The sequence below is a fragment of the Empidonax traillii genome, unplaced genomic scaffold (assembly GCF_003031625.1).
Source record: "Empidonax traillii isolate 1590-97213 ecotype Southwest subspecies unplaced genomic scaffold, ASM303162v1 scaffold187:size1931383, whole genome shotgun sequence".
NCBI classification, from domain to species: domain Eukaryota; kingdom Metazoa; phylum Chordata; class Aves; order Passeriformes; family Tyrannidae; genus Empidonax; species Empidonax traillii.
In genome coordinates this window covers 1,831,445-1,859,207 of record NW_020955380.1, presented here as the reverse complement: position 1 = coordinate 1,859,207, position 27,763 = coordinate 1,831,445, and the positions used below count along the sequence as shown (strand labels likewise).

The 27,763-nt window shown below is 39.2% G+C and overlaps 2 protein-coding genes across 2 annotated transcripts in view; one reads left to right on the top strand and one right to left on the bottom strand.

Annotated features, from left to right (window-relative positions):
* The window catches only part of CENPP (centromere protein P), a 118,761-nt gene that overhangs the window by 50,915 nt on the left and 40,083 nt on the right, over positions 1 to 27,763 (top strand). The window lies entirely within an intron of this gene.
* Positions 136 to 15,281, bottom strand: ASPN (asporin). The gene is made up of 8 exons (XM_027886453.1): positions 14,994 to 15,281; positions 9,865 to 10,135; positions 8,290 to 8,402; positions 5,864 to 6,077; positions 5,392 to 5,502; positions 3,557 to 3,650; positions 2,241 to 2,379; positions 136 to 1,085 (listed from the first exon to the last, which is right to left on the bottom strand). The coding sequence occupies exons 2-8, from the start codon at positions 10,109 to 10,111 to the stop codon at positions 888 to 890; spliced, it is 1,116 nt and encodes a 371-aa protein (XP_027742254.1). The 5' UTR covers positions 10,112 to 10,135; positions 14,994 to 15,281; the 3' UTR covers positions 136 to 887.

The window sequence follows — 27,763 nt, the reverse complement described above, 5'->3', positions numbered from 1 at the left end:
AGCTGCTTGCGGTCGGCACTTGTAAGGGACTTACAGTGGGAGGGATTCTAAACCCGTATGCTGTCAGAATATCGAAGAGGAGAAAATAAACTGAAAAACACGATTACAGTTGTTATAGATAAGAGAAAATGTCTGTGCTGGCCTAAAGGGAGTTTAATAGTCATTCCTATTAAGCTTGAAGCGTATGATAAATCTCGAATCCTACTTTTTAATGTTCAGGCTGCGTCAAATTCTATGGAGAGTAAAACATGGAAGGACATTTTCCTCCTAAAGTTGCAAGAGAAAATTATCAAAAACTTTTCGAGGCTTTTTGTCTGTTCATCGTGTGAAACCTGCCTTTATCTCACTTAATAGATTATAAAAATATATTCTACCTTAGAGACAGCCACCTGACAATACCATATCTTTTTATTGCATCTTTGCTCATTATCAAAAATGGCACAAGAGGTTGTCCTTGAAGTCTGATTTTTTTTTTTTTTTTTCAATTTTTCTTACAGTATTTTGGGAGAGGAAAAGGTCCTTACCGTGGAAAAAGTCACTTCCACGTGATTTTTGGAATTTATTTGAAGGAAAGAATATGTCAAGACTATGTGGTTTAAGGAAAGAATTTAACATCTACACTAGGAAACGTCGAATACAGTTTCCAGTTCCACTTCCAAGAGTTCTTCTGTAAGATACAAAGAGTTCTGTTTAAATTATCCAAACGTAGGTTGAACATTGTCAAATCGTACAATGGATCCTACTTAACATACTGTTTCTAATTAATTACCTCTGACGTAGCAAATACTTTGTAAACGGTTAAATAGTGTAAAATTTTTTTGTGGCAAATTTCAAGTATTGGAGAACTGCTTTGGCCAGGTTGCTGTTGGGAGTGCCCAGCTGGGGCATCACTTGAGGAAGTTGCCCAGCTGGACGCTGTTCCTGGCTAGGATGCAGCGGAAGGTGGAGGGCTGGACCTCCCAGTACTTGACGGGGTTGTTGAAGAGGCTGATGCCGCTGTACAGAGCCTTCTTCTTCCTCCGGCCCGTCGGGCAGAAATCGTTCACCCCCAGCTTGGCGATGTGGTTGGAGTGCAGGAACACCACCTGCAGGATGGGAGCAGCACAGACAGTGTCAGTGTGCCAGTGGCATCTTTGTGAGATCACCTCACTGCAGACCGTGGTGGTCACAGGAGTTAAAAATCCCTGTTAAAGGGTTTTTAAAAATCTTCCTCCTGTCGCAGTGGAAAGTTACTGGATTCTAAACGGATTCTGTTCTTAGAGAACTTTGTCCTGAAGTGTGATTTTATGTTCTTTTGTAGGGAGAATTATAACACTGCAGTGTTATATTCTCCCAAACCTTCAGGGATTTAATAGATTTCATGAAGTAACCTCGAGAACTTGGAGGACTTGTTGGTATAGTTATAGGAACAAATCAGTCCAATGCTGATGTAGCTTAAATTAGTAAATATAAGGGCTTGTAATAGTAAAGTTTCAAGTTTAAGTGAAATAATGTACAGTGACAAAAGAGTTCTTTGTGTATCTAAATTCACGTTACATTGTAAGTTGATATTTGCATTGGTTATTTATATATATATATATATATATATATTTATCTCTATCTGAAAGTATTTTCCTTTTCCTGTGATATGAGAAGCACAAAGAAATGAAATTCAGAGAGAAAAGCTTTTGCCAAGTAGCTTATTGTGTGCTCTGTCACTTGTGCATCTCTTCATGTGTCTCCAAGCTTTGTTCTGCTCAGGGCATCTTATAAAATAGATATGAATTTAATTTTAATTGCTATTCTAGAATTCAGGAAATAATCGTGTTTTGAAAGCATTTTCTTGCCAAATCTGTCTAGTTCCAAATACAAATTTTAAAATCTTAGCTCGTCATTTCATCCTTATGAATAGTTTACTTTGGATTTAAGACTTTTCAGTTTGGGAGTAGAAAAATTTCCACTCTGGGTTGCTAATATGGAAACTATGATAAATCTGTACCAAACTTTCTGGAAACATTTTCTGGGTACAGCACATTGTTGTCCTGTTTTTTTTTTTTTTTTCCCCTCTAGGAAGTATTCCTACTGTTTGATTTTATATTTATTTCTTTAATAAGCATATTTGACTTCAGGTTTTCCTGGTTAGGAGAGTCAAGTCAAAATATATATGGCAATTAATTATGCCTTTTGGTTGTGACCTAATCAGTGTGGCAGAGTGAAAATCATGGAATCATTAGATCTTTTTATTCAGTTCAGTGTCTGACCTGCAGGTATCTCAGTTCAGGTAATCCAGGAGGAACCTTCTTCAGCTTATTTTTTTCCAGGTGGATTTCACGGATACTTGGTATGTTGGCGAAACTTCCATTTTCCACATCTTTGATTTTATTATTCCCAAGGCCCAGCCTAGAAATAGTACAAGGAACATTTAATTAAAAGCTAATTGAGATTCACAACAGCTCTGAAGAGCATTTTTTATTTTTAAAGATTGGAGTACACAGGAATGAACACGGGGCAAGAAAAGAACGGGGAGAGCAAGATGGAATCTCCCCTCTGATAGGAACAAAACCACAACTGAGCTAACAAATATTTTTTACTTCTTAATTTAATCTCTACTTTAAGGAGATTAGCTCTCATCTGATCTCAGTCTGATGTGAACAATTGTTCAATTTTACATGCAGTTTTTCTAATTATAGTTGCAAGAGTTCAAATGGTGAATAGCATTCAAGCTGCCTGTGAAATAAATCATTCCCTTCTATCAAGCAGTAAAGCCACAAAGTGTGGTCACAGTAATACAAAGTGCTATTCTAAGAAATAACCAAATAGCAAGTCTTGTAAAGGAAGTTTTTTTTAAATATATAGGTTATTTCTAAAGTAAGAAGTTTTTGGCTGAGCCAGGACTACCTTCTTTCCTACTTTCAAGTTTTCCTTAGTCAGATTTTTTGCTGTAAGACTTCACTTGTGTTGCTGGAAGGTGATTCAGAAGGTGGGGGAGCAGGTGGAATTGCTCTTTCTGCCCATCCTGCCATTCCCTGGTTCTCTGTTCTTGCATGACTTATTCAGAAACTGAACTTGGTGTCTAAAGGCAGTTCAGTAGTTCTTCTTTGGCAGCAGTTTCTGTCAGCAAATGCCACATGCAGTGCTGCTCAGCTGTATTGTCAGAGGTCTTAACTGAGCTTTAGAGAGGGAACTCTCTTCTCTAGGCCCCCATCAGTGATACATTCCTAAGAAACAGCCATTTTTACTTAAACCCCATCACATTTGGGAACAGTCACCACATTGTGTCCTTTACCAGCTACTGCATTTATGAGAATAAATTCATAAGAATGATAAGAATTTATGGTGGTTATATTTTGTGGTCACCTGCTGTTCTTATCCTACTTTCCTGTTGCAAACTGTCAGCAAAAATCACGTAATAACAAGGCTGATGTGGTCTCTGGGTTTGTTTGGGGTTTTTTAGCTTGGTCTTATTTACAGCAGTCCTTACTAAAACACTTAAAACTTTTAATTCTCTTTTCTGCTTCAACAAGAGAAGTCTCAAATCGAGGTGCTGCCAGGTGTGCCTTCTGGGTGGGAGTGTTACCTTTGAAGATCTTTGTAACGGTTGAAATCCTCAACTTCAATTCCTGTGATCTTATTGTCGTCTAAATGAAGCTCCAGGAGACTGGAGGGCAAATCTGATGGAAAACAAATGCACAGTGTGAGGAAAACAAGCCAATTTATTTTTTATTGGAATATTTATTATGTTCCAAACAGCTTCTTTCCTTTGTGTTTAGAACTGGATGAGGAGCCTTGGGGAGGTTATCTGCATCAAAGAAATGGGTATCAGGTGTTACTATGGTAATTAAAAAAAAAAATGAACATAATTTGCTTTAAAATAGTAACTTTAAAAGGAAAAAGAAATAAGATGTGAAAGTGCATATACTGATTTTAAGATTTCAGTTCCAGAATTTGGTATTTTTCCCAGCTTCCTTTATGACAGCTCTCAGTACTTCTGGTTAACTTGCCAAAGATGTAAATTGTATGTTATGTGCAGTTATCTCAGAGCTGGTAGCCAAACCCCTACTCCTGTGGAACCAGGGAGAGCTTTTTGAAGACCTGTTGTTTTTAGTCCGTGGTGTAACAATTGTGCTGCTTCAGCTGCTGGGATTGATCTGGGAGGAATCTTTCGGAATCCTCGCAGCTACATTTGATGGGCCCTTTCCCCTGCCAGAATATTTTGTGTTTCCAAAACCTCCACATCCAGAACCGCCAACGAACGGACCAGGAGGTGGGGAACCTTTCCCCTGTACCTTTTTAGGGAAGGCAAAGGAAGATCATCCCAAGTGGGAATTGCTCTTTGCTGATCTCAGGCTCAGTTTTGCAGCCTCTGTCTAGAGGGCAGCCGACACCCAGCAATCCCCGTTCCTCACGGGCTGGGAGAGCGCTGCTCCCACCAGGAACGGGCTCTTCCCAGCCTGCCTGAGTTCCAGCTGGCACTGTCCGGTGTGTGTTTGTTTGTTTGGGCTCTTTCCCAGTTTGCATTCCAGTTCCCAGCTCCACGTGCTGCTGCTGTCCGAGTTACACCGCGGAGAGGGAAGAGCAGCCCCCCTGCCCATCGCAGAGTTTGGGTGCATTTTGTGTTCCATTTGTTAAATCTCTGTGCCATTATAACAGTTGCAGACAGGAGGATGTACAGACTTAGTTTCCACTGGTGGTGAATGAGTGAAACACTGTTTTTTATTTGCTTATGTATCTGACACCACATATTGGACTTCATGCTGTGTTTCCCCTTATAGGAGATTCCTCTAAAACAAAGACATAATTGGAATAATTTTATAGGGTTTTTTGTGCTAAGTGACAAGAGGTGGCATTATGATGATAGGAGACGAATGTTTTGGGGTGTTTTTGTGCTAGGGAGCAGCCAGGTAGTGTCTGATCTTCAAGTTATCTGAACAGTTGGGGTGAGTTGGTTTTGGTTGGTTTGGGGTTTTTGTTTTAGTGTTCACTCCTACAGTGATGCTCCTGCACACACACATATATATGTGTGGGAATTCTGTATCCCTTCTGGCCCAGATCACATATCAGGGAGTTTATTCTTGTGAGGATTTTGGAGAGGCTGATGTGTGAAAGGTGGGAAATCGCATCTTATTATTAATTTCTTTGAGAGGAGTCTCTGGGTGACTCTTGAGAGGAGTGGACCCTCTGGCAGGGGAAAGGCAGGAGAGGGAGAGTGTGTGCCCTGTGTGTGCTGTTTGTGCAGGCACTCTTTTGGGATGTGGAACTGGGTACTGACCTCAAAAAGAAAAACAAGGTAGGAAGTGGCTTGGCAGTAACGAAAATACAAATCAGAACATATGAATTTAGTAATTATATACATGCTTGAGCATTTTATTTAAGAGTATGGGGTATAAATAAAATAGGAAAGGTAAAACCTACCTTTAGGAATTGAAGTTAACTTGGCTTCTGCAATTCTTATGTGGTAAATATTTACTCCTTCGAAAGCCCCTGGCTCTATTCCATTATTGTTTAGAGGATTTGCACTCATTTCTGTCCAAGGGGGGAAAAGAAAAGCATTTATGGCTCGGGAATTTTGTGAACTAATTTTATTTGTGACTTCTGATGATGTTCTAAGCACGAGTTAATGTTTAGCTTGGATTGCCTCTTCTGAGGGGTGGCAGTCACGGCTCTCAGGGAATTCAGGCTGTTTAACTTGGCTTGCAGGGTTACCCAAACCTTGACTTATGTAGCTACTTCACAGAGAATTTAAATTAGGAAAGGTATTTCCCACAGCATGGGAATATCTCTTTGGGAGGAAATTGTACACTGGGCTGAAAATTCTATATGGTAGAAATGTTTGATAAAAACATTTTTGGGAAAGACATTTTCTGTTCTACTCAAGGGGACTTACCTAAAACATGCAGAGACTTCATTCCTTTAAATACATCCTTGGGGATTTTCTTGACCTTGTTAGCGTGAATTCTGAGCTCTGCCAAAGTTCTGGGCAGATTTGTTGGGATCTCAGTCAGCTGGTTGTGGGACAGGTACAGTCGTCGGAGCCTCTTTGTGTGTTCAAAGGCTTTGGGATGGATCTTGTAGATTTTGTTATTGTTCAAAGCCAGTGCCTGGGAGACATGGGAAGAGCAGTAGAAAGATATATATATATATATATATATATATATATATATATATATATATATATATATATATATATATATATATAGGAAAGTTATGATTATGAATTTTAAGCCATGAATTTGATATATAATTTAGCAATTACTTAAAATATTTCATTTTTCCATCATACCAAACTTTAGCACTTTGGGCATTTCAGTTGCTTGTGGAAAAACAAAATAGAACCTGAAAGCTGGAGCATCATCTGGAAGGTAGAGAAAAACTAGTCAGAGCTGACAAGGTGCTGACGATGGATCATAAGAACTGGCAAAACAATATGTTTATATTCAGATATTGTAAGGGAATTTAGGGGGTTATATACTTTGTTGTTCCTTAATGCAGACAAATTCTCAAAACTGAGAACTTCCTCTTTTATTTCAGGATAACTCAGCAAAATAAAAGTCAGGCTTTTAGTCTGTGTTTCTTAGATGTTCATGTCTCTATATGACACATGAATTTATGTGTTATTTGCCATAATTTTCTCACTTCTGTGAATTTAAGTCTCTCTCTTCTGTACTGTGCACTAATCCTTTTTGGGGCAGTTTTTTGTTCCTCTTTGCTGTGTGTTATCAGAGAACTTGGAATGAGTTACTACAGGCAACAAAATACGAGTTATCCAAAATCATTTGCATGTCAAATCACATCCCTGCCTTTCCATACTCAGACTATTCATTTTTGTTCCTTTTTTACTTCTTGGAGCTGTTGGCAATTTATCTCCTCTCAGGAATTGGGGGGGGGGGGGGGGGGGGGAATAGAAGTAGAGCAAACCAGAATTAATCTTTTTTTTCCAGAAAAAAATGAGGTTAGCTTAAGGAAATAAACAGGAAATGCTCCTTCCTAATCCAAGCTGCCATCTGTGCCTTTGCTAAGCAGACTCCAAGACTCAGCCAAGTTGTACAAAGTAAACTTTGATCTCAGGGAAAATGTCATTCGCCCTGGCCACAAATGAACTGGGGAGAGAAAAAGCAAAGCAGCTCAGTTATCACATAATTAAGTGGTGACTCTGATATGTAATGTGGTGATGGCTGATGGATTCCAGTGACTTCCTCAGGCACTGGAGTTAGTTCCTGTAAGATCTTTTACACAGAATATAAACCCCAGTTTGTGTGTTTGCCCCTCCCTTGGTGAGGCCCTTCTGTACCCCCGAGACAAGGGGAGTGGGAACTGTTTTATTGCCAGCTGTGAATTTATGTGATTCTTCTTTTGTCTGCCCTGGCTGACACCATAATAATTAACAAGCTCATTCAGAACCATTGGTAAATTTTTACACCTTGCTCAGAAACCTGTGCCAGTGCCTCCCCACCCTCACAGGGAAGGATTTCTCCATAATGTATGAGGAGTTTTCATATGTTAGTTTATTGTGTGTTTCATGTCTTTCTAACTGTTGTTAGTTTGCTGTGAATTGTGGGATGGATTTGTCATTTTTACAGTGAAAATCTTAAAGTTGTCGGTGTTTGTTAGTACTGGATCTAGAGTGACTTGTTATTGAAATAAATATTCTAAAGCAGATTTAATTTAAATTTCCAGTCCTCTGAGACTCTTGTTTTCTCTCATAATAAACCAGTAACACTGTGTACTGTAAATACCTGGATTTATTTGATTTGCCAATGATATGTGTTTCAAAGCCTGTCTCTATGTGCATATGTGAGCATGTTAAAAAATTAGTAGTAAATCCCCTGACTTTTCAGTAATTCAGTGTTGGTCCATTTTCTGTTCAGGTCAATTGGATTTGTAACAATTTTCAGTGGTGTATGTGTTAATTTTCTGTTCTGTGCTTTTGAAAATATACTCAGAAATCACCACTCTAGTTCTACTGTGAGAACTAATGGTGTTTTCCAGCTAAGCAGATAAAAAAGGAGCTCTTGTCTTACAGCCTTTAAAATGTAAGGAACATTTGTGTGCACGTTAAGGACTGAAAAATCTTGGGAATCTTTTCGGTGAGATGAACGTGGTGCATATTCTGGGCGTGGTAGAAAGCAGTTCTTACAACTCAAAAAGCTGTTTGCATCTCACCACGTGGGAGTGGTCAGACACACAGACATCAGACTGTACTTTTATCTCTACCATCAGAGAAGGAAAATACCATTTCAGTGTTTTGGAAGTATGGAAACATTTCGGATTGCTGAACAAGATTTCCAGCTGGGGAAGCAGCAGCTTACATACATAGAGCGATGTGAGCCCTCGCAGGTCGTTCTCCTTGACCTCTTTAATTCTGTTGTTCTGGAGGTCGATCATCCGAGTGTCTGGGGGGATGTTGCGAGGAATTGATGTCAGACCTGTGGAAGTGAAACAGAAGAGAAATGTGCCTGGATAAATTAAACAGCAAAACATGGTGAGGTGGTTGATGGTTGTGGTGGGAAAGAAAACGTGAACAGCCACAGAGCAAAGGGCAGAAAGAGGATTTTTGGTAATGGGAGGAATTAATGATGTAAGGATGTACCACAGGCGTGTGTGGATAGTTTTGGGAGGAGCTGCTGCTGCCCCTGATGATGACAGCCTGAATAGGGGTTGCTCCCTGTTCAGTTACAAACCCACTGCAGTTCAGGCCATCTGAGATCCTGAAACAGCACAAAAGCCTCAGCAGTGGCTGTATCTTCCTTTTCAGTGGAAATACTGATGCACGAAATGCTGTGCAGCTTATTAGCAATTATTCCATAATTAATAGGCTGCAGTTAAAGATGAAGTCTATTAACATGATTTTTTCCTATGTGTGAACTGTAAAGCAGTTTGCAATCTGCAGACCAGATGCAATAACCACCGTTTGCTGGTGTCAGCAAAAGTTTATTTGGATTCCTTAATAATGACACATTTAATAACCCCAGCAGTTTCTGTGTGGACTCTGTTCCTAAGCCATGAGCAGTGCAGGGTGATGTTTAGGATGGTGGCAGGGCTGCAGTGAGAACAAATGTCATTGTCCCTGTGCTCCTGGCAGGATCACAGCCTGTGATTGCCTGGAATCGTGGGAAAACTTCAATGAGCACTAATTCAAATTGGACCAATTAATAATGAATTCCTGGTTAGGGGCTGGCATGTACCTGCAGCACGGACAGGAGCTGCTTTGCCTTTGGCTAAAGTGGTACCAGTGATGAGCACTTGAGTGGAGTGAAGTTTGTGTCCCACTTATGTTCTCACATTAAATGTCCTTGTGGTTTGTTTTTCTTTGTTTTCTTGTCATTTGACCTGTTGTTTTGTAGTTACGAATTAAATACTTCTTTTTTTGAGAGAAGGGACCAATAGTTAATCTACTGCAGACAAAACACACAGCAAATGTTTGTGCTCCCCTGTTTGGATAGAACATCATGCAAGTAAAAAAAAAAAAAAAACCGGTAGAAAGTGTAATATAAAATGTAAATAGAAGCATTTTCCTATTCTGTGATTGTTCTCTTAGTGGATAAAAAGCTGTGCAGGTTATCATGTACTTTCCCTGATCAGTTAAACACTTTTACAGTTATTTGTTACATATTCTAAATACCTTTCCATGCCCTGTTGTTATCCAGAGAAGTCACTGCTAGTGGAAAGTGGCTGTAGCAGCTTTTTCATTTTCTAAACTGGTGAACGTGGACTGGGAAAACATTCTTGTTGCAAAAAGTGCTGGACACAAATTAGATATGGTTTGCAATCCTAATGGAAAACATGTTAAGCTCCTTTTGAAAATTATTAATATGTAGAATTCATCTTTTAAAAGACAAATCCTCCAAAGGGGAGTCCAGTGCAGAACAGACACAAACTCATCCTTACCTAGGTCAGAGCAGTGGACAACCCTCACGTAGCACTGGCATCCAAAGGGGCATGTTGGGAACAGATCAAAAGGAATTAGTGGCATGATGGGTTCAGTGGTTGGAAATAGAGAATTGTCGTCGTCGTCATCATCGTCGTCGTCTTCCATGTCTTGGAGCATCATGTTCTTCAGTGTGAAATACGAAGGTCCTGTGAGAGATTTGGCAGAGCACAAAGCCAAGAAGAGAAGGAGAGTATATTCCTTCATATCCTCTTAGTCAGGGCAACCAACCTGGAAAAGGAAAGTAAACAAACAAAACCCCACGAGAATTAGTGAATATGAAAGAGTAAATAGAGGTATTGACCTATTTATTTCACTCACTGCAACAGTTTCTGGTCCTGAGAAATGGTCTGTTGTGAATATTGAGGATTAGTTACTGTATGAGGGATTAAGAATATAAAAATAGTCTTTAAAATAGGAATTATCACCATAAAATTACATGCAGTAATATTAAGTTAAATTCATTAGAGAGTAATGTAATATCAAAGTTTTTGGTTGAGTTTTACAAATAATATCATCATTTGCTTCAAGCTCTGAAGTGTAATTTTTGTAGTACGCTTTACCAGAACTCAGAATGAAATAAATCCTATTTCTTCTTGATGAAAAAGCACTTTTAATGTGGTATGTGGGCATATGTTACATTGCTTGTAAAAGTGGGATATGCTTGATTACCAATGCATAAAATACTCTCAGCAGGATAATTCCTAAACACTTCTAATTGAACTCTTTCCATTCTAATCTGGGCAAACAGTGTTTTCACTCCTGACAACAGCTTTTCCCATGTTCCAGTCATTTGTTTATTATTTCCAGTGATAAAAGTTCCCCTCTGCATGCAGCACTTTTTGTAGAATCCTGGAATCCCAGAATGGTTTGGGTTGGAAAGGACCTGGAAGATCATCTAGTCCCACCTGTGCCAGGGCCTACCCACTGTCTGAGTGAAGAATTTCTTCTTGGATCCACCTTCCAAGTGGAAAACATCCATGTCAGACAGCTACAATTATTTTTTCCTCATGTTCTTGACAAGAATGTATTCTAAAGATGATTTTTCTTGACCAAACGCTCTACAAAACTAGTCTAGGGGAAAATGGGGATAGTAAGAATTGCCATGGGATGTTTTGCAGCTCTGAGAAAATGCTGTAAATTCTGCCCCCAGCTTGACATTGTTTCCCTCCAGAGCCCAATTCCAGAAGTCATTTGGGTCTGACAACGTGCTCCACAAAGCCAGAGGGCCTGCTGTAAATTTTAACATGTATATCCTGTTTATAACAATTTTTCTATTTAGAATATCATAGACCTCTTTAGGGAAATACTAAAAGGATGTCAATTGTTGTCTGATCACCTAATTAAATTCTTGATGATCTGTTTATAGCTGAAAAATGGCTTTATGTGGGCATTTTGTCATTGGTGCTCAGTTGCAGGAGAGCTGAGTGTGCTGGTCTGTACAGGAGTGTTGGCTTATTCCAAACTCTGAGGTTTTGACTGTATTGTTTTTGGTTTTTTTTCTGTGCAAAGTCCTTTTGCTGTTCCTTGGGTATGGTTTGTAACTGCATTAAATGCAGTGCACTGCATACATTGCTGCTGCTGTAGCTGTGTCTGTTTGAGGGTGTTTAAAAAGAAAAAAAGATAATTGTTCAGATTACTTAAAAAGAATGCCGTGACTTCTTCCCCCCAAATATGTGTCTGAAAACAGGCACAATATACTTAGTAACTTGTAGGTAAGCAACATATAACTCTAAGTTTAATATTTCCATCATATCCAGGTGCCTGCTCTTTCTAGTGGTGCCTGTACTTTTGCTGATTTACCAACCTCCTGAAAGAGTCTTCACTTGTGTTTTTCCCACGTTTTCCTTGGTATTCAAAGTAACGTTCTCTTTCAATGCTCCTAGAAAGGATTTGATGGTGGTTCTTGCAATCCCATGCAATGTGTGTGCCCTTGAAAGAGTCTTTGAATATAAGCAGTGCTGGGGAGAAGGGGTGGAACCTCCTTTCCAGAGAATCGTGGTCATTTCTGGCTCTTCACCTTTGGAACGTTTGGCCTTTTCAATCTTGCATTTCAGCTTCAGAAAACAGTTAAAATCTTCAACACTTTAGTCGTACCATTAATCAGGAGCTGAGGAGTTTGAAGACTTTCAGAGTTCCAAGTTCTCCTTGTTCTTGGAAAAGTGGTTTGATGACTGAGGTTGCCCAGATGGGATCTCAGGATGGTTTTTCACCCTTGGCTGCTTCGCTATTGAGTGACAAAATCCCTGTGCTTTATTCAGTGATGTCATAGCACTTCCACATGTAGGATATCAAGCTTCATAGCGTGATCACATCTCAGGACATCTCTTTTCCAGGGCCCTGCTGACTTTTATTTGTGAGAGGCACTGCATGTATAGTTTTACCGTATCTAAAAGATAATCTCGTGCGTGTGTTCCTGAAATGCTCTTTTGGATCTGGTGCTGGGAAGTTGTCTTAGGAAACAACTTAAAAATCTGTTCCCACGCTTGCAAATGGATTCCATATTTCCTACCAGATATCCAAAATCTGTGATTTCAAACTGTTAGAAGATCGAGGTTGTGATTGGAGTAGTGGCCAATTTGAACTCTTGAAAAACATGTGTTGCTCCCAACCAGTTCTAGAACAGTAGTGTTAAATCTCATGAAAACAAGCCCTTTGCAGAAGGAAGACCAACTTGTTGTGGGATTTTTTGCTTTGTTTTTGTTTAGTTTGTTGTTGGTTTTTTTTAAGGAAAGGTTAAAAATCCTTGCTTAGTCTTTCTATTTTCCCATTAGGAAATCCTTATGATGTTTGTAGTTAGGGGTGATAATCAAGCTTGACTCCAGGTTTGCATTGACCAAAGAACTGAGTTCTGTGGATGTTTTTAAAATATCTTTTCGTGGCTGAAGTTTTGAGGTTCCCAGTAAACAGATGCTGACACATCTCTGTAGGAATGCTCTGACTCTGCAGCTTATCTCAGAGAATTCACACAAACCTTCTGCATGCTTAAACTTCAGGAGTAAGAGAATTAAAAGAAAATGCAAGCCTAAAATCCGAGATCCTGGTGATCTTGCTGGAAATCCTTACCTTATTTTATCCTGGGAATTTTATGAAATCCTGTTTCAGAAGGTACAGGCCCAGCTGTGCTAATGCTCCCCTGCTGCCCCTTGAGAGCCACTCTGCTCCCAGATACCTCCAGCTCTTCCACTCAGGCTGTTCACTGAGCTGATGGAACTCACTAAACTGGCATAAAACTCACTTGAGCACCAAAAAAAAAACCCCAGGTCGTTCTTGGTGGGTGAACAGATTGAGTGTGGAGCACCAGAGCCAACACAAAGGAATGGGTGGAACAGCCTAGTTTAGGGGGCTGGAACATTAAACATTAGGGGGCTGGAACATAAAAGCAAGAGAAGGAAAAAGGAGAGGTGGAACAGCCATTCCTGACATACAACCACCTAACCGCTGGTGTTGCTTGGACAAAGCCTGGCCTTGTCCACCCTCAATTTTTGCAGCCCAGAGCATTGAGCTGAGGGAGATTGTGGTGAATTCAGGCTTCACTGCACCTTCTTTATCACAATCCTACTTACCCTCCAGCACAAAAAGCTGCTGAGTAGCAGCTTCCCACTGGAACAGGAGCTACCCCAAGGTGAGGTGACTGCATGTGGACAGTGCACTTCACCTGGAGAGATGCTGGAAGGCTGACTCACTGTCCTGAAGCGTGTAACAATCCTAAAATCACTGCTCTGAGCATTTGGAACACACTTATCCTCACTAGTGTGGTCATCTTGATCCAAACAGCACATAGAGCTCAGGCACTTCTCATGCTGTTTAATTGTGATGTGTAACTCATGAAATGCAGGTGATATCACAATATAATTGAACAGGATTAAAACCTTTGTGAGGTTGTGTGGGAAATTCCCACGTAAGTTTGCAATGGTTCTGTGATGTGAAAATTCTACCCATGAGTTATGGGAAGGAAAACCCTTTCTGTGAGGACCAGGAGTTGTGTATTTAGTGTGGGATGAGTGCATTAAAAAAACCAAAAACAAATAAACCTGGATTCCTTGGGACTCACACGCCAGCCCTGCAGCGTGTGGCATTTGTTGTCTCAGCAGTTAGGACACAGAGGAGTTAATACATAACATTTTAAGACTTTAAAAAGACTCTAAATCATATTTAGAAATCACTTCTGTTCCCGGTGTTCAGGGACCGGTTTCCTCTGTCATTGTTTCTGAAAAGGAAATGTTTAAATGACCCAGTGGTGGTCTTTGCAGAGGCAAAGAAAAGTCTCTGTGTTCATTAATAACACAAATCACTGCTCTGTGCACAGATTTTGTCCAAAGAAAGGCAACACCATCGCTGTTTTGAAATCTATATTTAAAAATAGTTCTGGTTCTATTAGTCATTGTCCCATTCCAGAAATAAAAGGAGTTTATGTTTAACTCTTTGTCTACTCCATTGATTTACTTAAATTGTTTGAGAAAGACAGGAGGAAGTTTATTTGTTACTAAGATTAGTGAAGAAATGTTTCTGTTGCCAGAAATAGTCCAATATTGAAGTTAATAGTCATAATTAATTGGATGTTTACGAAATAAGTAGTGTTTACAGACTATTTACTTTTTATGGAAAACTGCTTGACTCTTGTTACTGAATAAGACCCATGAGCATTTTTAGGTTGTAGTTCATCTACAGTTTACTCTTTCATGGGTTGTTTTTAATTACTTTGCTGATATGAACTTTAAAAAACCACCAACTCGAATACCAACTTACAGAAAGTTTGAACACAGAGTTGTAACTATAAGAACTGCTGTCACTGTAGGGTAGATTTTCACAGATTGTTATAACTGAGAAAAGTTATTGTCAGTTGTAACATCTTTCTGACGAGTCTTAATAGTTAAATAACTCAATGTAGCTCTTTTTGTTTTGCAGCTCAGCTGTTGTACACACAGAATTATTTCAGCTGCAAAGTAAATTTTCATATGTTCCATTAAAAAAACCAAAAGTGGCATTTCTAACTGTAAATTACCTGACATTGTTAACCTGCACATAGTGACTGTTGCTTAACTCTTTAGCGCTATTTATATAAAATAGGTATTCAAAGTGGACATACCTTGCAAGTCTGGGAGTTCTTCCAGAAGCTCTGTGATAATCCACCTGAGCTCTGTATGTCCAGTTATTTCATATTAAATTAAAAAAAAAAAAATAAAAATAGAGAAAAAGGAAGTTAGACTGAGTTCTGTGAATTGGAAAGTAAATAAAAAGTAAAAAAGTCCACTTGCAAACTCCTTGATCCTGCTGGCACCGTGGGTGATACCAGAGTAAAGTGCTGCCTCAGATTAGCCCATCTTAGTACTGAAGGATGATATTAAGACGCCTTGTTACCACTCATATGTTTTTCATCACTGCCTGTATTAGAGCCAAAACTTCTGGCTTAACTCTAGACGTCTAGTGGAAGACTTTATAAAACCTGTAGTTTAATAATAGTTGACATCAGGCCATTGGAAGTACAGTGAGGTCCATTTCAGGTCATCCCCGCTGTGGAATTACAATTATTTATGATTTTGTGAGCCATTAGTCTTTGAGAAGTGTGACTTGAACAGGAGAATAAAACCATAGCCAGGGGCAGAGTAAACCAGTAGCCTGCAGTGATCAGAATGTTGCCAAAGCTTTCTGAAGTTATAAAATTAGGATTTATTGTGTAGTTTTGTGTAAATTTTACCTCTGCTTTCAGCTGACAGCCTCCTGGCTGGGGAGGGCGATTCAAGAATGTGAACTGTGGATCAGACTTTTTAGTCAGTATAGCAAATTTCTGTCTCTTGTGCATGGGAAATAAAGCATATCTTTTATCTAAAACAGACAGTGTTTGCAGGGTTCTGTGATAAGGATCGAAGTTGTGGGCTGAAACCCAAGCCTTTGAGAATTTGCCCCGTTAGAAAGTTGTGCTGACGTTCACATCACAATATTTAGAAACTGGGTTATTCTTTGTTTACCTTTGGTAGGCCCTGTTTATGTGAACTTCAGAAATGTCTGACTAATGGAGTTTACCTACAGCAAGTTTCAAAGGCGGCGAAACAGATTGTGTCTTTAAATTTACAATACATTATATCCAGTTCCCTGCGCATCTGACTTCATCTGTTTCTTTAATTAGCTCCTTTCTATGTTAAAAGTCTGGTCTTGCTTTGGAAAAAAAAAAAAAAAGCCTGGAAAATTTATTTGGGCTCTTTTTTTTTTTTTTTTTTTTTTTTTTTTTTTTTTTTTTTTTTTTACTGTACACGGTGCTGTTTGCAAAATGCCTGTTCAAATTGCATAACAGTTATTTTGTCTACTGTTGCTTTCTTAAGGCAGGGGGAAAAAAAAAAAAAAAAAGATAGTGTGCCAAAAATTAGAACTTTGGTGTTGTGATATCAGCCCAGACAAGGCTTGTGTTACCTGCAGCACTGCTTTTCTTTGCATGTGTTCCAGCTCCACTAGCACAGATGGCTGATGATGATAAAGAGGCTCCCTATCACTTTTCCCAAGGAGTAAAATTACAGTTTCAAAAGCAATCACATTCCCACACAGGAATCTGAGGCATGATCTCAAACTTCCTTGAAATCTCAAATTGCATATGTCTGCCTTCATGGAGAAACCAAAGCTTCCCAAGCAAACACTCCCCTGTGCTTTGAACAGCTCGGTTTGGATGGCTTTATTGAGGAAATTAGTGTTAAATTGCTGTTTTAAAAAAAACCTCCAACACTTTCTTGGCTGTTCAGTCGAAGAGAGCGGGGCCTGAGGGTTGTAATATAAATGTACTGGGCTCTCTTTTTCCCTGCTTTCAGGAGCAAAGTGTTGAATCAGCAGTTCCAGCTGACCCTGGTTTGCAGCAAGGCTCCCTCTCAATTTTGGATGAATACTCGGGGGTTTTTTTATTATTATTTTCTCCTTGCAGTTTATTCTGGTGGTAGGAACACATTCCTCTGTGCATAAAGTTTGTCATAGACGGTTACATAATGAAAGGGATACACATAGTGGTCGGATCTGGAAAAAATGTTCCAACCTTAAAATGGGTCATCCATATATTTTGTGTGACATACAGGATCAGTATGGTAGAAATAAATGTTGCCTTGCTGGTCTTTAATGAAACTGTTTGATGTTTCAAGACTTGGATCGTGTATTTTGATTGGAATGTAATCGCAATCTCAGATAAAATACCCAGAAATCACATTTTCAGGTCTCCTCTCTACCTGATTCTGATCTTTAGATGTTACCTCTTGATAGCAATACTAAAAACTAAATTAGGCCAGTGGTTCACAATGAGCCTGTTCTTTTATTTTTAATGCCATTAATTTATTTCCAACGTCACAGTGTTTTAATCCATGATGTTGGGGGCTTAATGAAAAGATACTCTCAAATAGTAGCCTGAGGGTATTTTCTTTGCAAGCAAACATCTGTGTATATTCCTATGACATGTTTAAATAACTAAAAATTATGAGGTCAGACTGTTTGCTCAGACCTTTTCAGTGATTTCTGTTTCCACCAGTGAAAGAATTGGTTGAAAACTAGAATTCTACCTCACCTGAAAATAGCCCACAGTTTGTGGAGGTGAATTTCTTGGGCAATGACAGGAGCACATCCGGCACGTTGTGGTTCACAACAGCCTCTCACTCTGGTGAAATAGGAAATGAAAAAGCATTCAGATGATGTTTTATACTGACTTTTTGTATTATCTCATCAGTGACATAAAATGCTGCCTTAAAATGCCTGTATTTGTATCCCTGCCCGTGTCTGAGGCAGCCACCATGTGCTGCCATATGTGGCTTGTGCTTACCCTGCAATCTGAGCCGGGCTTGTATATGTTTGTTATTCTAAGGCAAACGAAGCCCTTTCTCGTTTTGCAGCAGTGTTTATAAATGTGGTTTACATAAAGTGATGAATCTGAGACATCAACTGCTCAGATCTGCCCTGGCCACTGCCCACCACATTTTAACGCCATGACCTCTTCCTTTCGTGCTCGCAGCCGCTCCATGTGCGGAGCGCTCACATACTTTGGTTCGAGCTCAGTTTTGGCTCTCCCCCAGCTGCTGGACCACACCACCGAGCCAGCTGAGTGCATCAAAACTGCTCTTCAGCTTCTGGGGTTCATCTTGCTCCTTCAGTGTTTACGTGGAGATATATTATTAAAAATAATTTTTATGTGTTATCGCGCACAGATCAACTTTTGCGTGTAAACAGACGGGTATTTTTTTTGCCTGTTTTTGGCAGCTGACTTAGAAACTGCAGCAGAACGTAGTTTCATTTTGCAGTCCAAGTCCTTAGTCCCTGATGTTTATTAGCAACAGAGCAGCATTGAAGGGCGGGTCAGAGCTTGCAGTGTTGAGAGGCTGTGGACAAAAAGAGCTGTAAATTCAAGTGTTCGTGTCCATATATCTGTGTGATTGTCACAGGTTATCACGTGTTGTATGGATGCAAGGAGATGGAATGACTGGAGAGACAAAATAGTCACAGAAGAAATATCTTATTTTTTCCCCCCTTGCAGGGAGTTTGTGTTGCCTTTGGGCAGTAAGTTGTGTTCTGCCTTAGGGTACAAATAAACACCATTTTCTCTGTGTGGAAATGCCCATCTCAGAAGTCCCCAGGGAGCTTATTCCCACCTCGATGCTTTTCTTCCTGGTCCTGTAAAAAGCTTTATGCACCAAACTGGATCCGGAAACTGCTCTGCCTGATCAGTGAAGGTCTTGAAATAGTTTTGGTGTCTCTACATGTCAGTTATTAGTCTTGCTTGTGATGCTACTCACAAGTTTGGATAATGTTAAATGGCATTTTTATGGAATATGGGTATTTATCTGCCTTAGAGACATTGGAAACACCAGACATTCTTTCATGGAAAATCAAACAGTAGTTAAAATGAAAAACTCTGCAACCAGTGCCAAACTACTGAATCACTCCAACAATAAGTTCTAAAGGAAAGTTTTCTGTTCCGGAATACAAGCTGGACTGAGAACAACATTTCCTCATGGACTATCAAGGATTTACTCCGCCAGAGTTGAACAGTTCTTTAAAAAAAAACCCCAAACCTTGATCACCTGCATATGTTGATGTTTCCCTTTGTTTTAACAAACAGTATGAATAATATGGAAGTGTAAATTAATGCACTTTCTTACACTGTCTTTGGCTGGATTCATATTGTTCAGAACATAAAGGCAATGTTTAAAATGACAACTGTCATCAATTTCCAGTGAGTTATTAGTTTAAAAAAAAATATGTGTGGTCTTCCAGTCCTTTGTATTCCAGGAAAAAAACACCTGAAATATTTAGAGTATGTTAGACTGAAAAAATAATTGAATTTAATTCGTTATTACATTTTTTCCTAACTTTACTTACCCACAAAACTAATTTATATTATTATTAGAAATTCCAAGAGCCAAAAGAAAATCACTTTGATTCAGTTTGTGATAGACCGTTGGAAATGAAAGCAGCGAATATCACATTTTTAAAATAGAAGTGCACACTTTAGTTAAATACTATGTCCAGTGAAGAACCTGGGTCCTTAAATGGTTTGCATGTGCTTTGAGCATCTCTCTTTTGCAGATGGAAAAAGTAACAAGATTCCTTGGAAGTTCCCCAAATGCAATTTGTTTGCAAGGTTTGAAACACGCGATTTGTTGCTCTGGGATAATTGAAATGAAAGCATTCAGAATCATGAGTAATAAAAAGAAGGCTATTATTTCGTTAGAGAAGTCATTTCCCTACCATGCTAACTAACCCAGCCTGTGTTCAGATGTGTTTCGTCCCTGGGAATTTTGTGGGATGGTCTCATTTGTTTTCCATCATCACAACGGCAGGAACTCTGTCGTGCGAGGTTGGGTCCAACCCTAAATACTCCCAGTAAATTAGGACTCTTCTGAAAAAGTCTGTTTTAATTATAATTAACCACGGCTGGTACAGTTTTGATATTATTTTCTCATAACTATGCTACTATTAAATTATAGGTACTGCGTAATCTATATTATATCTAAATCTTCTGCAGTTTAAAGCCATTCCCCCCATCTGCCCATGTAAAAAGTTGCTTTACATCCTTTTTTTTATGAAAAATGAAAGAAATAAGGAGATGAAAACTTCTAAACTAAGCTAAAAGGCAGTGTAGAAACCCCCAGAGAAGTTCCAAGTTCTTGGGCAGATATCCTAATGTACTATTCCTGAAGGTATTTGTTTGGAAACACTGGATTCTGTTCCTCAAGGAGCTTTGCACTGTGGACAGTTTTGCACTGCTTTTTATCATGGACAGAAATTCGCTGGGTGACAGAAGTGGCTGTTACCACTCAGTGGAAATACTTCTGTAAATTGAAAGAAAACATATGTCATAATTGCATGTGCTGTGGAAAATGAGATCTCTTTGGTAGGACAGTTTGTAAAGCAGAGGCTATTATTTGCTTCTTGAACACTGATGTTCTACAAAGGGTAATTTCCATGTGGTTTGCCCACAGCACTACAAAGGAGCTTTGCCTTTAGAAAATAAACTCACTCACCGATGGATAATTCATTTTGTTAAATAAGCAAACTGCAGCTTTGGTAATTTCATGGGCTCAGAGAATCCTAGAACGGTTTGGGCTAAAAGGGACCTTAAAGATCATCCAGTTCCAACCCCCTGCCATGGGCATATGTCAGCAGATGATTCATGCTGTGGCTATAATTTTGTTTCTTGGGTATTAGAATTTCTGCGTGTTTTCCAGTTAATGCAAAAGATCTGCATCTCCTCGTATATAAAACCATGGGCTCTTCGTTGCTCAGAAGATGGGAAAGGTAAAAAGGAGAGTTAATCACTGTTTCTTTCATTTAAGCTTTTACCAGAGGCTCTCAAAAGAAATACAGAATATAGGTAATATGGATTAGTTTGAACCCATGTATTGTCAAGAAATAGAGAGGATAATTATTTTGCCTCTTCCAGTGCTAAAACTAAAGAAGCCAGTGGGTGGTAGGTTCAAACCAAAAGGAAATACTTCATCAGACATTCATGGTTGAGCTGTGGAAATGTGCAAGAAAGTGAAGTGGATTTTAATGTTTCATATAGACCCAAGAAATAATTGGTCTAATTGAAAGAGGAAAAGTCTTACTTCCTGAATTCTTTGTTATGGGAGCCAAACTGAGCTGGAAAAAAACTGAGAAAGAGTTTTCCCTGGAAAAGTGGTAGTGAATAACCTTCACTGAGTAAGTCCAGAACCTTCCTTCATTAGAGGGAAGCCTGAGATGTTTATAAAGAGCAGTCACTTAAAAGGGGGTATGAACCATGAAACGTTTGGGAGGGCCATCATATTCCCTGTGACATTTTTTAAGGAGCTGAATGCATGAGGATAAAACATAATGGCATAGGCAGCTTTCAGGGGTTGGGAGAAATTGCTGTGAAAAAAACCACATTTAAGTACATTTTAATCCTTTTTCCTAATTTTAATCCTTTAAAAATACCATTACATAACTGGCTTAGAAGATTCTTGTCTGTGTTGATAGTGTTGCTGAAGATGTAATATTTCCACAGCTGTGTTCAGTATTACTCCTTTGAGAAAAATATCTGTCTTGTGGAAAAAATAAGTCAGCTTTTATGTATTGCTGTCATATGAAAAGTTCCCACAGAGAAACATAGATTTGTTTTAGGGATCCTGCATGGAAAACCTACGGATTTCTGTGTGTGTATTCATAATGCTGCACACTTGGAATGCAAGTTCTTTTCTCTGAATTAACAGATCCGCTTCAAAGTACTTTGTAGGAAACAGTGTATTGTGAGCTGCTCTGAATAACTCAGTTTAGCAAAGATATGTTAATGTAAATAACAGCCTAAGGTTATGAATGCAAAGTTTGCCTTCAGTAACTGTGGGCAGATCTGCATCCTGTACAAAGACTTAAACAAAAGAGATGGAATTTCTACCAAATTACAGTAATTGTTTACTCAGTGGCTGTGGGAAGTTCCTTATATAACAGACTGTTAAAGAAGAAATGACAAGGCAGATGTTTGTGTTTTTTAAGATTAACATTTTAAATAACGCAACTGTGGATGCTTTAATTTACTTTAATTCTTAAATCCTTGGAAAAAAACCTCCATTAGAATCAAACAGGACTGGTTTGGGGAATTCACTCAGCTCTTGAGTATTTGTTCACTTGTAGAGACTCCAGAGAATGTTTGTGTCCACTGTGATTGGCAAACTCAAAGGGAAGGGCATGAAGCCCTAGGCAGGAATATCCAGCTGGTTGTACTGCACAAGATTTCCCCAAGCTGAAAAAACTCCCATTTCTGAATATAGAGCTGTGAATTCAATGCCCCAGAAAATCCTTATTGCCCATAGAAATAAAACTCCCAAGTGAAAATGAGTAAAAATGACTAATTTTAATCACCGGGACTGTTGAGTTTTGGGGGTAGCCCTTTGGATTCATAGGGATCAGTGACAAACAAACCTGTAGGAAATACTGAAACCAGAAGCAAAGTTTGATCTGTGAGTGACTGAAATAGAATATTTTGTGTAAGTGGGTGGGCTCAGGTAACAGGACTCAGCTACAACAGCAAGAGGTGAAGTTGTCCAAGTTGTCCTCAGCCCCCAGCCCACCTTGCTGTTCAAATGAGATTCCCTTTGTATCTTATACTACCCTGGAACACTGCACTGGTGGGAATTTTGACTGGACATGACTGGAGGAGGGGGAGGCAAGTCCAGGAAACTACAGAGCAATGACCAGACTGTGTATGGGGAAGCTTGAGGAACTGTGTTCACAGGCTGATAAAGGATGCAAGTACTTCATGGAACATGGGAGATGCTGTTCTGCACAGAATCCCTGTGGAGAGATTGTTGGGGTGTCTGTGCAGGGCCAGCAGTTGGACTTAATCCCTGTGGGATCCCTTTCAACTCAGTCTGTGATTCTGTGATCCTTTTAAGACTGATCAAACATTATCCACTTGAAATAAGGACACTTACTGTGTGGAAAAGTGGACATTACAGTGCTAACAAACCTTTTGGTTTAGTTCTTCTTCACTGGAGTATTTCAGTGTCATAAAAGGGATGGTAATTTATCAGCAATTGGGTTTTGGTGTGGGCACAACGTTCTGTGCAGTACTTAGTTCTGCCAGGGATGCACCGTAATGTGTGAATGTGTTCCCAGAGGTGATTTAGTGGCATAGTAGCTGTTGCATCTTCTTCATTTTGCATCATATAAAATGAAATATTTTTATTAAAAGTTCCATTTGATGTTCTCTCCTCACACCTTAAACTGAAAAGTTAAAAAGTGTCAAGTCTTTATGGGTCTATCCCGATGGAATTTTAATGGAGAACAGGGTGCCTGTTAGGAAGGAACATTACCTTTGTAATGAGACTTTGTAACTTGGATATTGGGAATGTTAATTAGTGTATTTCCATTGAATTTCATTAGAGCACTTGCACCACAATTGTTAAAATCACACTTGCAGGCACTGGAGTGGAGCTGCTTGGTTTGTGAATTGATATAAAACTTATGAGCAGCATGTTAATTTATTAGGGAAATAAAAAGTGAGATTCATTTTGATCATGTGGTCATTTCCTAATGTGGAAAAGGAGATCTGTTTAATACATTTTAGAGGTTTTGAACTGACGTCTTCTCTACTTTTAGATGGAAAAAGTGTTCCAACATTTTTCCACAATACTTTGGGCTTGGGGACTGTACAGAAGTTGTTGACATCTTTAAATCAGAGCTCTTATTTCACATGTCTGCTGTTTTTTCCTCATTTAAAATGGTTCTCAGCGTGCCAAGGAAAGTAAAATTAGGGCCTTGAAATGGAGAGTTTGGGATTCGATGGTAAGAGAAGGGTCTTGTTACTAAATATGCAATAGCTGTAGGGATCTCTTTTGTTCATTAGGAAACAGGAATGTGTGTCTACTGAATTAGTCAGATATATTATTATAAATTAGTCTTTGACCCAAAGTTTGGCTTTCCAAAACCTGACTTCAGCAAGGAGTGGGGACATGAAAGCTGTAACACATTGGCATTGCATGTTCAGTGTTGCTTTGACATTGGTTGCTCGAGGCTGTAAATCCAAAGGGGATATAAGCAGGTCCCTGAGGTTACATTTTTAGGTGCCTACACTTCCAAAATGAGTAGAGATTTGGAATTGTCCTAAGGAAGCTTCCAGAGCACCAGATATTGTATTGGACCTGCAATCCACAGACTTGTTCTCTGCAAACAGGAAGTTACCAGAATTATTGAGTTAAATTATTTTGGTGGTGTTTGTCTGTATTTCTACTGTTTTACTGTCTGTAGTTTTGTTTGAAAATTGTATACATTGGAATATAAACATAGTACTTTAATTAGAACATGTTTTCTCATGAGAATTTCAACTGGTTAGCAGTGGTATTACTATACAGCAGAAATGATAAACTGTTTATTTTCTTGCTGTGATGCAGCTGTTTATAAAGCTGTGGCTTGAGAGAGATCTTCAAAGTTCATTGTGTTTTTTTTGTAAAAGCATAACCAAGTTGTTGGTAGAGAAAGGATAAAATCCTGCTTGCCAGTTGTGATTTTTGTTCTTCCTGAACGCTAAGGGGTGTTTGCAGTAACATGTCTGGGGCATGTTCCAGAGCTGAAATTCAGAAATTGTGTCAGCCACCCTCTGTAGTGTTTCTGTAATGGAGAATTCCCTGGGTGAAGTTCACTTTGTCTTGGGCAAATCAAAACGAAGTGGTCACACCTTAACTCCTTTTTGGGGTGAAGTTGAGTGATTTGTTGCTTTGTCACCAAGGGATCTCTGTTCTTTATTAAGTTGAAATGGAAGGTGGAGAAGGGTGTGGACTGTGAGCTCAACATTTTTGGGGTCTCAGAGGTTGTAACAGCCTCAACACATGGGCATTAATAATAAAAGTCTCACTTCAGGAGGCATTTGGTGCCTTTATTTCTCTGAGTTTTTGGTAGGGTTTTTTTTCTAAGATCTTTCACCTTGCTTGGAGAAAGCATTCCTTCAAATTCAGAAAGCTGCCCAAGCTTCCATGGTAACAACCGTATTTTGCTGGACACCTTTGCAGTTTTTATCCTACCAGAAATGCATTTCCCTGTGTCCAAAACAACCATTCAGGCAGATCCTCAAAGGTCTGTCATCTTTTAACCAGTAGAAAAATCCTTCTCAAAACCAGTGACAACGTCAGTACCTTTTGTATGGATCTGGTGATGACCACAGGATGCCATCTGCTACATTTCCATTTATAGTGGGACCTGTGTGAAGGGTTTAGCAAGTCTTGTCAAAATTCTTGTGTGTGATGCACGAGCCAACAGTGCAAGTCAGAACTTGGAAATCTAATAGCCAGGGAGTCTAAAACCCCAAAATTCCTCTTATGCCACAAAGCATTGTGGTTCTGGAATTGCTCTGGCTATTGAATCCTTACCTCAGCTATTCTGGGTCTCTTACTGAGTTTAAAATACCTTACCCCTCATAGTGACAACATTTGCATTACATTCTCGTATTCAGAAATATTTACCTTGCATTTGTCTGTGGCTGAGTAGTGAAAAATCTGTATTCAGGTTCCTGCTGCACTGTCAGTAGTTTCCTCTCTGAAATGGTTACAAAATTCTCTGCAGTCCTAGCAGCTTGCAGCTGCTTCTCTCTTGAATTTAGCCATGAAAAGAAGTTGCAGCTCCTTCTGTGTGTGGAGAACAGGAGAAGTGAGAGTATTGCTGAGTCCCCAAATCCAACTGTGTGTCAAAATTGTGACTTTGGTGGTTTAACAGTTTCTCCCTCAAACCCCATTCCCATCAGGGACTTGAGGCTCTCCCAGTTTCTCTCAGCTGTGCATCTTCTCAAACTAAAAGATCAAGTGCTGCCAACTCCTGTAAAACTTAGGAATTTTTCAAGGGACCTGCATGGCTGAGGTTCAGACGAGTTCTTTCAATTCCACAAGAATATCTGTTGGCTCATTTTTTGCTCCATAGTATTTTATAAGACTTCTGAGTCTGCTGATACTTTAACAGAACTGTATTCCATTCTCAGTCTCAGAATCACAGAATAGTCTGAGTTGGAAGGGACCCGCAAGGATCATCCAGTCCAATCCTATGGCCTTCTTGAAGTAAATTAATATATTACATATAATCACATATGTACATCTATATATGCACAGTGTTAATACGTTAATATAATGTATATATTAATTTCCAATGTAAGCCTGCAAAACTTAATTATTTGCTCAGATGTATTTTAAAGGATAAACAGTCCCTATAGGGGTTTTGTGTTGAGTTATCCCTGTGTATTTTTATCCTACTGGTGGCCAAATATTCCATTTGTTCCCATATTTTTCTTGACCAAGAATGGTCAGGTCACTTCACTATGTCTTATTGTGACAAACTGTTTAATGGTGATAATCCCATTTGCTTTTTTTTATAAAACCCTTTGATTATAAATACATTATAAAATCACTGTTAAAAGGTAGTGGGAGTTTGTGTAATAAAGCCCATTCCACTTGCAGTGTAGTTGGCAATTTTGAGGAGTGGACAGATTTAAACTGCTTACATTTGACATATGGAAAAGTTATCCAGGTTTAATTGCCCATGTATTTCTTAAGTGAGTAAGAAGCTGTTTGTTGCACACTCTTCATCCCTTGGCTTTTTTCTCCTTCTTGGTCTTCTGCCTCTGCTACTGTTGTGTTCTCATTCCAAAATGGTTTTCCTTCAGTCTCCCTGTTTCACTACTGTGGTATTATATTTGCACCGTAAACTTCATGTCGTGTCATGTTATTGAGGGGCTTCTGGAGGAACAGTTTATCCCACTGTGCTTTCAGGTGAGCTTGATGCTCATTGTATTTAACCCCCAAAGGAATACTCTTAGGCAAATTACTTGCATGGAATTCACTTTTATGTGAAAAAGTATGTATTGGAGAAAAAAGGATGTTAATGGTCTCAAGAATTCATCTGTATTTTAGCTGTGTTATCCCCCTGCAAATCCAGTGGAGATTTTCTAGTGGGTCTTAATGAGTCTGAATGTTTTGATAAGAGAAGAATTCTATTTGAATGAAAATACTTGCAACAATGTACGGTGTTTTATTACATTTATTATAAGACTACATCAAATATTGTAATACAACAGGTAGTTTGCTTGGAAATCCCTCCTGGGCTCAATCTGTGTGTTCAAAATGCTTGGTGAGGCTTCTGAGAGCACCGCTCAGCAGTGCTGCAAAGGAAATCTGAAGCTGGTAAGAAATAGTCTAAAATTATTTCTTTTAATAATTTAGGGTTCTTATCCTCTCAAAGCAGTAGTTTGGGAACTTAGAAGGTATTCTACAAAGACAAAGGAGTATTAACCAAAGTGAAGGGGAGTTGAGGAATCAAATGTTGAAAGTGCGCAAGAAGTGAAAACAAACCACTTGAACCAGGACATGGTGTGTAAAAACTCAGCCTGGTGGTGTCACCATTCTTTCCCAAACATAGCTGATCACCAAGGCAGGACTTCTGACTGTAGCTTATCAGGAAAAATATGCAAAGCAGAAATCCATATACCTTAGAATTGTTTCTTACAAGAAGTGTGTTAGGTTTTGACTCAGTGCAGATCAAGCCCCGCTGAGGTCATTGTCTATTTGAGTAAGAGAGAACTCTGAGATACAAGAATGTGGTTTTGTTTTTGTCTAATCACGAATGTGAAACTTCAGAGCAAACAGGACATATGTGCTGTCTACAGCATTCTAAAAGGAACATTTGGAGGCCCTGCCCTGTTAAATGTGTCCACTCAGGATGGTCACACGGTGTGTCCGTGGGCAGCAGCTGCTGGGATGAGTGGGGAATGCACAGGGAAACCTTCCCTTGCAGAGTGAGGGCAGTAAAGCTGCAGTTCAGTGGTCAGTGTGTGCCCTTTGAAGGGTTTACAACGTGCAGTCACCTCCAGTTTTTATGTGCCTTTAAGAAAATCAGTCCCTGCAT

Excerpts from the sequence above, each read along its gene's own strand:
- ASPN (XM_027886453.1), bottom strand. The coding sequence starts at position 10,111 with ATGAAGGAATATACTCTCCTTCTCTTCTTGGCTTTGTGCTCTGCCAAA. Across the intron at positions 3,651-5,391 it reads GTTAACTTCAATTCCTAAAG|ATTTGCCCTCCAGTCTCCTG; the intron begins GTAGGTTTTACC and ends GTTTTCCATCAG. Across the intron at positions 1,086-2,240 it reads CTGAACTGAGATACCTGCAG|GTGGTGTTCCTGCACTCCAA; the intron begins GTCAGACACTGA and ends CCCATCCTGCAG.